Genomic DNA, 11,247 nt, shown 5'->3' with positions numbered 1-11,247 from the left:
ACCTAAGAATATAATGATAACATCTTCTTCAACTTCTGGGAAGTGATTTTGGGGTTAGGCCGTGCACAGCGGTCTGGCCCAACGTTTGTCGCAAAGCCTCCACCTCCCAACGCAGGCAAAATAAAATTGTCATCTTATCGTGGAATTTAATAGCACGTCGTATCGGGACATGATATCACGGAAGCTCTCACGCCAACCGCTGTGCCGCCGCCCACACTGCCCAGTAGCCACAGTGGCTGTGATTTAGCCAGGAAGCTGCACGGAATGCGAGCGCTATCTTCAGGACGTGAATCCGTTTCCTTGCGGAGCGCTTGCGCAATCAGCGGGAGGAAACAAGATGTGTGCGGAGGGAGCTTTGTACATCACAGAATGGTCACGACCAACAACAACAACCGCCATTCGCCACTAAGTGGCGGTGACGTCACCACGGCGCTTGTGCCAGGCCATGTGCACGTTGAGGGCACGTGAAGTGTCGAACGCCCTCTGGCAGGGTGTTCACGACCATCACCTTGCTGTCCTGCACAACGGCGCATATCTGACCGTCGCTTATCCGCCTCGACCAATGAAGTCCCTCGGAAGGGCCTCCCCTGCCCGTGGGAGGTCTGGAGAGGCCCTTTCCAGTCGAGGGTGCTTTGGCCTACTCTTCCGCGCTGTGGCCTTGGGAGGTTTGGGAGTTACCGATGCTTGACGGCCATCCGCCACACGATACCTTCCGATCGTAGATTAACCGCAGCGGTACCGCGTTTGCCCCGCTGGGTGCACGGAGGCGGCGGGCAGGGGATTTCAAAAACCCGCCCCCGGTCGTTTAAACCGCGGCGCGCCACGAGACGGCCGTGGATTGCGAGCCCGGTGCGCCGCTGGCCCTCGCCGCTGGCCCTCGCCGCTGGCCCTCGCCGCTGGCCCTCGCCGCTGCCCGTTTTTCTGAGGAAATGATCCCAAACAAGCGCCGTGTTTCTTCTTGCCCCTCGGAATGTGCGGCGTGGGAGGGGCGGGCTGCTTACCGCACGACGCTGACCACCTCGCTGTGCTGCCCGACCGTAAAAGGTGTAAGTGTTGTGGCGACATCGGCCCGGAGGAGCCGTGTCTGGGCTAGTCCGGGTGGTATGCGTCGCGTGGGTCAGGCATGTGTGCGGACTACGTGGGGACCAGAGGAAGAGCAAAGCAGGTGACAGCTGTGAGGTGTGTGCAGGTGGGGGGTGGGAGACCTGGGCAGGTGGGGGGTGGGAGACCTGGGCAGGTGGGGGGTGGGAGACCTGGGCAGGTGGGGGGTGAGAGACCTGGGCAGGTGGGGGGTGAGAGACCTGGGCAGGTGGGGGGTGGGAGACCTGGGCAGGTGGGGGGTGAGAGACCTGGGCAGGTGGGGGGTGGGAGCCTCGTTACAGGTGAGGTGCTGTGCGTGCAGGTGAGGTGGCCGCCATGAAGGTGTACGTGTCCGGGGAGGTGGAGGTGACGAACGGCACGGAGGCGCGCATCCCCTGTACCTACAAGAGCAGCAGCCCCATCGGCAGCGGCTTCTTCATCATGTGGACCTTCAAACCCGCGATGGGGGGCGCCACGGAGAACGTGAGTCGCGCACCCCCCGGCACGGCTGCACTCGCCTGCAAAGATAAAGATCCCCGTATAACAGACTGTCGGAGCAAGTGCTGTTAGCGAGCACCTATGACGGCACACGAGGGGGTAGGTGGCCAGCACCACACTCGGCCGCACTTGACTCCTCGGTGGCGACGTTTACACACCGCGACAGGTAGTACTCATTTGAGGCTCAGCCGACCTAGTGGAGGACTCGGACCGGTTCAGATAATTGCCACTGGTGTTGGCCGTGAGCGGGTTCGGTGTCCTGGAGTGTTGTCAGGTGAGTGCAGGTGATGTCCGGTGATCTCTGCTCCACACAGCAGAGGGCAGCTCTTTCCCTCGCGCTCTACTGCAGGCAGCGATGAAGTACTCCGGATCCGTCGATTGTTTCATTCCGCACCTCCGATTCGCACGGTTGGCTATGTACGGTGCGAAAGAAGTTCATCATAGTACATTCTCAGAGCCAAATCGAGTGCAGAAGGAAGTTTGATGTGATGGGTGCTGGGGTGGCCTCGCACAGCGTCAGAGCGTGTGGGTCAGGCACCGGCGCAAGCGCTGGCCCCTTGGGGCCCCACCCCGTGCACACAGATCCTCGCCGCCGCACACCGATTCTCACAGGGTCATTACGGGGTCGTTACGGGTTTGTGGTCTCGGGTTTCCATTCGGGGCTAGGTTCGTGGTTAAGATGAGGGGCGGTGTTAGCACTCACGTTCCTTGGGTGACATTGCCGTTGTTTGGCGACGGTGCCGCCCCGTCGATCGCGCAGATCCTGACGTACTCGGGCGGCAAGCCGTACCCGACGGGGTCGCGCTTCATGAGCCGCCTCACTCTGTGGGGCAACGCGGAGAGCGGCGACGCCACCATCTCCCTGCGCGACACCAAGTTCACCGACAACGGCACCTTCACCTGCAACGTGCAGAACCCGCCCGACGTGGGCGGCCAGGCGGGCCACACGGAGCTGCGCGTCGTTCTCTCCAGTGACCGCTCGCACTCACCCCTACTCACCTCACACTCACCCCTACTCACCTCGCACTCACCCCTACTCACCTCGCACTCACCCCTACTCACCTCGCACTCACCCCTACTCACCTCGCACTCACCCCTACTCACCTCGCACTCACCCCTACTCACCTCGCACTCACCCCTACTCACCTCGCACTCACCCCTACTCACCTCGCACTCACCCCTACTCACCTCGCACTCACCCCTACTCACCTCGCACTCACCCCTACTCACCTCGCACTCACCCCTACTCACCTCGCACTCACCCCTACTCACCTCGCACTCACCCCTACTCACCTCGCACTCACCCCTACTCACCTCGAACTCACCCCTACTCACCTCGCACTCACCCCTACTCACCTCGCACTCACCCCTACTCACCTCGCACTCACCCCTACTCACCTCGCACTCACCCCTACTCACCTCGCACTCACCCCTACTCACCTCGCACTCACCCCTACTCACCTCGCACTCGCACCTACTCACCTCGCACTCGCACCTACTCACCTCGCACTCGCACCTACTCACCTCGCACTCGCCCCTACTCACCTCGCACTCGCCCCTACTCACCTCGCACTCGCCCCTACTCACCTCGCACTCGCCCCTACTCACCTCGCACTCGCCCCTACTCACCTCGCACTCGCCCCTACTCACCTCGCACTCGCCCCTACTCACCTCGCACTCGCCCCTACTCACCTCGCACTCGCCCCTACTCACCTCGCACTCGCCCCTACTCACCTCGCACTCGCCCCTACTCACCTCGCACTCGCCCCTACTCACCTCGCACTCGCCCCTACTCACCTCGCACTCGCCCCTACTCACCTCGCACTCGCCCCTACTCACCTCGCACTCGCCCCTACTCACCTCGCACTCGCCCCTACTCACCTCGCACTCGCCCCTACTCACCTCGCACTCGCCCCTACTCACCTCGCACTTGCTCCTACTCACCTCGCACTCGCCCCTACTCACCTCGCACTCGCCCCTACTCACCTCGCACTCGCCCCTACTCACCTCGCACTCGCCCCTATCACCTCGCACTCGCCCCTACTCACCTCGCACTCGCCCCTACTCACCTCGCACTCGCCCCTACTCACCTCGCACTCGCCCCTACTCACCTCGCACTCGTCCCTACTCACCTCGCACTCGTCCCCACTCACCCCTACTCACCTCGCACTCACCCCTACTCACCTCGCACTCACCCCTACTCACCTCGCACTCACCCTTACTCACCTCGCACTCACCCCTACTCACCTCGCACTCACCCCTACTCACCTCGCACTCACCCCTACTCACCTCGCACTCACCCACTCACCCCCCCCCCCCCCCCCGCTTGCACTCACCCCCACCCACTCGCACCCCCACCCACTCGCACTCACCCCCACCCAATCGCACCCCCACTCACACTCACCCCCCACTCACACTCACCCCCCCTCCCACCGCTCGCACTCACCCCCCACTCGCACTCACCCCCCCCCCCCCCCGCTCGCACTCACCCCTACTCACCTCGCACTCACCCCTAGCTCGAACTCACCCCCCACTCGCACTCACCCCCACCCACTCGCACTCACCCCCACCCAATTGCACCTCCCCCCCCACTCACACTCACCCACCACTCACACCCCCCCCCACCGCTTACACTCACCCCCCACTCGCACTCACCCCCACCCACTCGCACTCATCCCCACCCACTCGCACTCACCCACTCACTCACCCCCTGCTTGCTCTCATGCCCTCGCACTCACCCACTCACCCCCCCCACCCCCCGCTCACACTCACCCATCGCTCCCCCACCTGCACGCGCTTGCTGCCACTGAACTGCACTGATCCACACTCAACTGCACGCTCACCCGCACAGACCTAACAAGAGTAGCAGCAGCAAACCTCGCTCGCAGGCATGCATCTGCTAAAGCTCACACCAGCTCACTCACCTGCTCCCACCCTGAATGCACGTGCACTCACTAGCACGCGATCTAAATTCACGTGCGTGCTTGTGCGTGCGTGTTGCCTCGTGTGTGCGTGCTCGTGTGTGTGTGCGCGTGCTCGTGTGTGAGTGCGAGCAGGAACGCTCTCGGAGGGGAAGCTCGTGGGCATGGTGATCGGGGGTCTGGCCGGGGTGGTGATGCTCACCGTCATCATCGCCGCCATCGCCATGGTCTGCAAGAAATATCGCCGGGGTGGCTACCGCGACAAGGCAGCCACCACGCGGTGAGCGCACGCACACCAACACCGGTGACTGTTATCCGAACTGGTCCCGGGCCTCCCCCTAGGTCGACTCGGCCTCAAATGAGTACCTGGGAGACAAAGGTGGCCAGACAAAGGCAGCCAGTCTCGTGAACAGCACTTGCCCCACAACAGTCTATTGAGGCTATATGGGGGATCTTTATCTGTGTGCGTCCAGGTCCCCGCAGGACACGCTGCTCACCGAGAAACCGTTTCGGCACGACGAGGAACGCGACCTGCACCCTCCCACCCCACCCAACGGGCAGCGGGTGAGGACGCGTCGCTCGCTCGCCACGTACACTCACCATCACATGTACTCGCCGCTCATCATACACTGCATACATACACACTACTCATTCACCACGTGTACTCATCACGTGCGGTTTACGGTGTGCGTGTACGGTGCGTGTGCGCTGTGTGTGGTGCGTGCATACGTGCGGTGTGTGTGTGTTTGTGCGTTCAGGTCGTCTACGCGTCCCTGGAGAATCTACCGCCAGGCAAACATCCGTCGGCACCTCCCTCGGTGGAGTATGCGACCGTGAAGCCTCTCGCAGCCTCCGTGGCATAACCACACCGCTCGCCACACCACACCGCTCGCCACACCACGCCACTCGCCACACAACTCACTCGAACACTCACCACCCCACTGCCCACACTGCTCACCACACCACATGTTTTCTATGAGTTTTGATTCAAAGTGTACAGAGCTGACTTCATACACACAATGCTTACCTTACACACCACCGGGCACACTGTTTCCTCTCGGTCCAGCCCAATAAACGTGGAATGTTGGGCCAACGTTGGATATTTACCCGCAGTGTGTGTGTCTCGCACACCCGGCGAACATAACAACACAAAGTGTTAAACCTCCACTGTTACCCGAACCCATGATATCACTACCCCTGGTCTATACACCTGGTATCCCCATACAACTGGTATCCCTCCTACCCCTGATATCTCAACCCCTGATGGCTCAACACGTGATCAATCTGCACCTTACATCCCCACAATGAAATCTCTACCCCCACCTCCTCAATATGTTCCCCGAGGCCGTCGTGACCACTGTATATGGGACTGTCAGACAGAACGTCCCCTGAATATAGATCTTCTGTTGATAAGAGAATAATGTCATTGTACAATGTTATACGTCATTGTTTCATTTTTATAATTTACTGTTGAGTTGTTTGTTTTCTAAGAGTCTTGATTCTAAGTGTACAGAGCCGACTAGCCGGTTGGCGGGAGTGCGGCAGGAGTGTCGCTTCCGCGCAGCCGGTGCCTTGTGACCACCATGACCTCTGAACTCTAACCCTCTGAACTCTAACCCTCGCCCCCTGCCAATTCCTAATCCGTAGCGTGACCTTGTTTTAAGGGGGCGGGGGGGGGGCACGACGCAGTGAACGTTAAACTCTAAAGCGAGCGTAGAGCACGACAGGGAGAGTGAGTGCCGAGGCGCTCTCTGCTCTCTCTCTCTCGGGGCGCTGGGCGTGAGAGAAGCCACGGTGCCCATTGCCGAACCGTACTGTACTCACTTTCGTACCGACGCGTTGTAACCTTAAGCTGTAACGAAGGGGGGGGGGGCGCTCATCCCAGCCCCTCCTCCCCTCCCCGACGCCTCGGCACTGTCCAAGTCTCGACATTTCATTTTGCTGGGAGATCTCTCCGCCTAATTTTGAGGAGTTGCCGTGTCCAGATTCTGGAATTTCTTCGGAAACTTTGCGGCGCCAACGGAGGAGAGACACCAGACCCCGTGGGGCCAATGGCAAGGTCTCCTTTTTCTTCCTCCCACACACCCCGGCAGCCTTTACCCTTGTCGCATGCGGAGGCAGACAGGTCCCAGTCTCCTCTCACGGCCAGACAGAACGTGCTACGACATGGCAGCGATGTTGTAGGTTTTAATTAAGATGTCCCCTGTAATTGCCGAGCAAACGAGAGTGTTACGAAATGTGACTGGTGAAATGGCGAGAACCCTCGCGACCCACCATAGAGCGATGACTAGCTTGTTATATTTCACATTCACTTTGCTTTACAATCCATCTCCTCTTTGGAAATCTGGGTTCGCACTGCAATCGTAGGCTGCCAGATTTACGATACATTTAGAGATCACTCTCTGTCCTCTGGTCCCCGGTTCTCATGTCACTGGGCAGCCACCAGCTGATATTGGCCCCCACCATAGACGAAGCTGGCAACATCCTTCTTTGTGATGCGATATTCCTCGTCGTACGGGCAACCCCGTTACAGTGGCGACGAGCGCGACGTGAGGTTCGTGAGTGCGGGTGGTGCAGGGGAAAGGCGTCGGTGTCGCGTGTGCGGGCAGCCCTGGGGCCGGTCTCGTGTCCAAGTCTTCATTGTGGGCACAGCGGCACAGCTGAGGTCGCCACCCGTCATTTTGTTGAGGCAGCCGCCATCCTAGGAAATCAAAGTCGTCTTCGAGCATTAATCGTCCTGGAATTTAGTCAGTTGCATGTAAATAAGACCTAATATAACATTACACAAGACAACGCATTCACACAGAGTTCTCCCCTCTGCCAGCGTGGTGAGAGATTCTTCCCACAAGAGGCCCCATTCTTGTTGTACTACAGAGGTGGCAACGCTCGCGAAGGCCTAGGCTTTCCTGTCGGGAAGTTGGGAGGATGGCGGCCTGCTGCTGTCCATCCTGATGACCTCTGGGTCACCACGCGAGGGATTGCCATCTGTCTCGGAATTGGCATCTGTTTTTGGGTGGCGGGAATTTGTACCGAAATGTGGTGGTACTGTGTTGAACTTGTTACGGTTTTGACAGACCCAGACTGACGGAGCAACATGTCCGGGTCTGGTCTATATCATGTACATTGTGGCGACCCTCGCCTCACCTCGCCCTCGGTGGGGACCCGTCAATGTCTTTCCTTCACCTCACGGGGGAAAACCTCCAGCTTCGACCAATCTCCTCGCGACCCTCCGCATGGCCCTCTCCCTAACCCTGGAGTGCTAGAGCTGGGTGTCTGCTGATGATTGGAGGGATCTGGGTTTGGTGTCTTAGCGGCAGTCAGTCTGTCCCTTGTGTTCCTGAGATGATTTGACGCCTGTTTGTCTTCCAATAAAATATATATTTTATGCTAAATTTGACTGGAGTTGTAAACGCTTGTTATATTTCACGTACGCCAGCATAACGAACACAACGGGACGGTGAGATCGGCTCGTGCGAAGGTGCTAGGTGGATTGTGCGTTTGAATTTATGCTGCCAGACGGGAAGAAGAAGAATACATGGATTAGCGAACATTCACGAGTTATGTAGACTTCATCACATTGTTAAAGAAAGGTGAGTGGGCTCGGGCAGGACGTGTTACGGCTTCAAGGAACGATGGCCGGTGATCGAGACTAACGACGAGTGCCAGGCAGAGGAGGCGACACGCCCGGGGGGGACATCCACCGTGGAGATGGAGCGATTACATCTGCTTGTGTGCCAGAGCGAAGTGGATTGTTGCATAATGATGCTGTGAGAGATGCTGATGGCATGGGGAGGGAGATTGTCATGCTTCAGTTGATAGACGGATCATGATTATGGCAACACTCCAGTTGTGAGGCGTGTCAAACCGCCAAGCTGTGAGTTTATCGATCTCACCCACTCGGTGCATCATGCAATGTTCACTACTCTACATTATTAATATTCACAGCCATCCATTAAAATCAACGGCTTGGCACCACGTCCTGGTGATTTGTCGTCATGGGTGAGAAGGCTTCACCCAGCAGTGGACAATATCGGTAACAAGCAGGCCAGTCGCCCGCCTTCCCAAACCTGTCCCCATAATACAAAGTAAGTTGTTCACGTCCCATCATCCGCACAGCTTCCTCGGGGCCCATCATTTCACCGTTCTTGGTTCACAAGCAAAACGTTCGACCGGTTTCAATCCTCAGTGTCCCGTCAACAGAGTCGGGCTTCCTTGAACCAATGCTGGCGAGCTGCCTGATGTTTATTAGGAAAGGGGGGGGGGGTCTCTCTGTGTTAGATATGGGTCATTGTTCAACTCAAAACTCTAATCCACAACTACTCTGATGAACAAAGGGACGTACATTAATTAATGACAGGGGTACAACCGATTAACTCTGATCCTATCGGGAACAGTGCGAGGATTTTGCCACGTGAATCACTGCATTGCAGTAAAGCTCGCTGGTGTTTATATTAATCCCAAGGTGGTTTAATGAATGAACCAGGACGACAATGGGGATCGGTTAATGAGCGTCTCATCGGATTTGTCGACAGCCTCCCCACGGCCTGGTGGTGGTGCTAGGCCGTTGGGGGAGGGGGGGGGCTATGAATAAATTAATTATTTGTGGGGGACAATCGGAGCCGTTGACTCTGAGAAAACAGAAGAGGGGGAGATGTGGACAACAGGCATCCTGAGATGGGAGACGAGAGATGCAGATGAGGCAGAGGTTCCGTAGAAGTGTCGAGATATCTCGACGAGAGATGCTTCGTGAGATGAGATGGTACCGACGTCGTGAGAGAAGCGTCGTAGAGTAAAGACGGAGATGTCGTGCGAGTGAAGAAGAGACGTCGACGAGACGCTGAGGTGCATGCCAGGAGCGCGTTCACGTTGTTTTCACGACATGTTTATGACGATCTGAAATCGAGCTTTTATTCATTCTTGAACCTGGCCCCCGAAACCTTTATTGCCTCGCGATGCCGAGCGCCCGCCACTGATGGTGGTGGTGGTGATGACGACGGGATGACCCTAACGATCACACCTGTGATTACAATCACGGCAGCGTCGGGAGATTAAATTACATTTCCATTCGAGTCCAGTTATCCACAGTGACGTCAGTTCACTGTGCGTGACGCAATTACAATAAGAACTGATCCCAGGAATGTGAATAAAAAATAATTCGTTGCTGATGCTGCTGCCACATTGGCAGCGGTGCACAAACTACAAAAACACCCCTCGACACACTCGTCAGTAATAACACTGTGGCCTTGGAAAGCAAAAATACCGAGGCGACGTTTCGGGCCATAGTCCACCACGTGAATCACATCTGTTAATGGTCATTACATGGCGGTGATCAACGTTTGATGATGCTGAGTGTATGGTGCTCAACAATGATGGCCATCACCCAGTAAACTTGCCGACGTTGGCATTTTACTGGGTGATGGTGATTATGATCCCACACCAAGTCGGAATTAACGCCGCGGAATCTGTCATCAATCACGCCACCCGCTCCACTAATTGGCTAGGCGCTCCACTAATTATCTAATTAATACCCCACCCCCTCAGCCGATGAGGCGTGAACCTCCGTCTCCCGCACGACAGCTGCGGCTCCTCGGGTCTCGGTGGAGTTGTTGAAACTTTCGAGTTGGGTCAACCAAATGCCAACGTTGAGTCAACGTTGAGCCAACGTTGGATATTTACTTGCAGGCGGTGTGAGCACTGCGTGTGTAATGCACGTGCCGTGCATCTGTGTTGTGCTTTGTGCACTCCGTGTATGAGTGCGGTGCTTTATTGCAAATGTGAGTGCTTCTGCGAGTGTTGTGTGTCCTGCTGTACACACACACGTGTGTGTCCTGCTGTACACACACACGTGTGTGCTCTGTGATTGTGTTGTCTGTGAGCTGCTTGTTCAATGTAACTCCAGGGTGTATGTGTGTACTGTACATGTGTGCTGTGTATGCGAGTGCTGTAATTGCGTTGTTGCTGTGCTCGTGCCTGAGACATCTGCCCGTACACGCCATTGGAATGTGGATTGGGTCATTCCGGCCGAAGTGGAATCCCCCCTCCGGTGTGGATGGACTCCCCCATTCCCCCGCAGCTGCCACTGTCTGGGGCTGTCTATGTTCAACATTATGGGGGTGTTGTGGCAGTGGGTGCGGTCACCACTACCCCGCTCAGATCAAATGGAACAAACCCCCGTTTAGGGCAATCGACTGACCCATCTTCCCTCAGTGTGAAGCGATTTAGAATCTACCAATTTGATACGATGGGGAGGGAATGGCAGTGTGGGAGGTGCCAGCGCTGCTCCATCGAGACCAAGTGGAACAACTCCCCCCCCCCGGACAAGAATGGAGTGAATTTGAGCCCCCGCCCCCCATCTACCTTCAACGTGAAGTGTTCTAGAATCTCCCATTTTCACGTGATGGGGGGTGGGGATGGAATTCGGGTGCGGTCACCGCTGCCTCAGCCTGGACAAGAGGAGCCCGTCTCGAGCCACCCGCCACGGGTGTGTGGACTCACTGCCACGTGCGGGCAGCGTGCAGAGTGGCGGCTGCTTGAATCGCAACACGTGCCCATGTACCTGCCTGTCTGTCACAACACCGCGAGGTTTCTGGTCTCACCGTACTTTACCGCGCCGGTCATTAATATATTACAGTACAGTGCGGGCAAAATTAACACAGTTCATGCGGTGCCGGATTATCCGAGCAGCAAAAATAGCTACTACATGTGTAGCTACTACATGTGTAGCTACTACATGTGTAGCTACGTAGTA

At 57.1% G+C, this 11,247-nt stretch overlaps 1 protein-coding gene across 2 annotated transcripts; it reads left to right on the top strand.

The window, feature by feature from the left end:
- The first annotated feature begins 833 nt into the window (after nt 1-833).
- Nucleotides 834-7,896, top strand: LOC144740482 (myelin protein zero-like protein 2). Of its 2 annotated transcripts, none has more exons than XM_078623333.1 (6): nt 834-1,046; nt 1,403-1,563; nt 2,339-2,549; nt 4,626-4,779; nt 4,973-5,063; nt 5,258-7,896. In XM_078623333.1, the coding sequence occupies exons 1-6, from the start codon at nt 971-973 to the stop codon at nt 5,360-5,362; spliced, it is 798 nt and encodes a 265-aa protein (XP_078479459.1). In that variant the 5' UTR covers nt 834-970; the 3' UTR covers nt 5,363-7,896. The 2 variants fall into 2 exon arrangements, with proteins under 2 accessions (XP_078479459.1, XP_078479460.1); XM_078623334.1 differs by having other exon boundaries at nt 836-1,046; nt 4,635-4,779.
- The last annotated feature ends 3,351 nt before the right edge of the window (nt 7,897-11,247 follow it).

This window comes from Lampetra planeri, unplaced genomic scaffold (genome assembly GCF_965212315.1).
Source record: "Lampetra planeri unplaced genomic scaffold, kcLamPlan1.2.h2 scaffold_2200, whole genome shotgun sequence".
Lineage (NCBI taxonomy): Eukaryota > Metazoa > Chordata > Hyperoartia > Petromyzontiformes > Petromyzontidae > Lampetra > Lampetra planeri.
The sequence above is the reverse complement of the archived record's forward strand: the minus strand, read 5'-3'. Positions and strand labels throughout refer to the sequence as shown.

Coding starts and splice junctions, on each gene's coding strand:
- LOC144740482 (XM_078623333.1), top strand. CDS start 971: ATGTGCGGCGTGGGAGGGGCGGGCTGCTTACCGCACGACGCTGACCAC. Junction 1,047..1,402: donor GCTGCCCGACCGTAAAAGGT/GTAAGTGTTGTG, acceptor CTGTGCGTGCAG/GTGAGGTGGCCGCCATGAAG. Junction 5,064..5,257: donor CCCCACCCAACGGGCAGCGG/GTGAGGACGCGT, acceptor TTGTGCGTTCAG/GTCGTCTACGCGTCCCTGGA.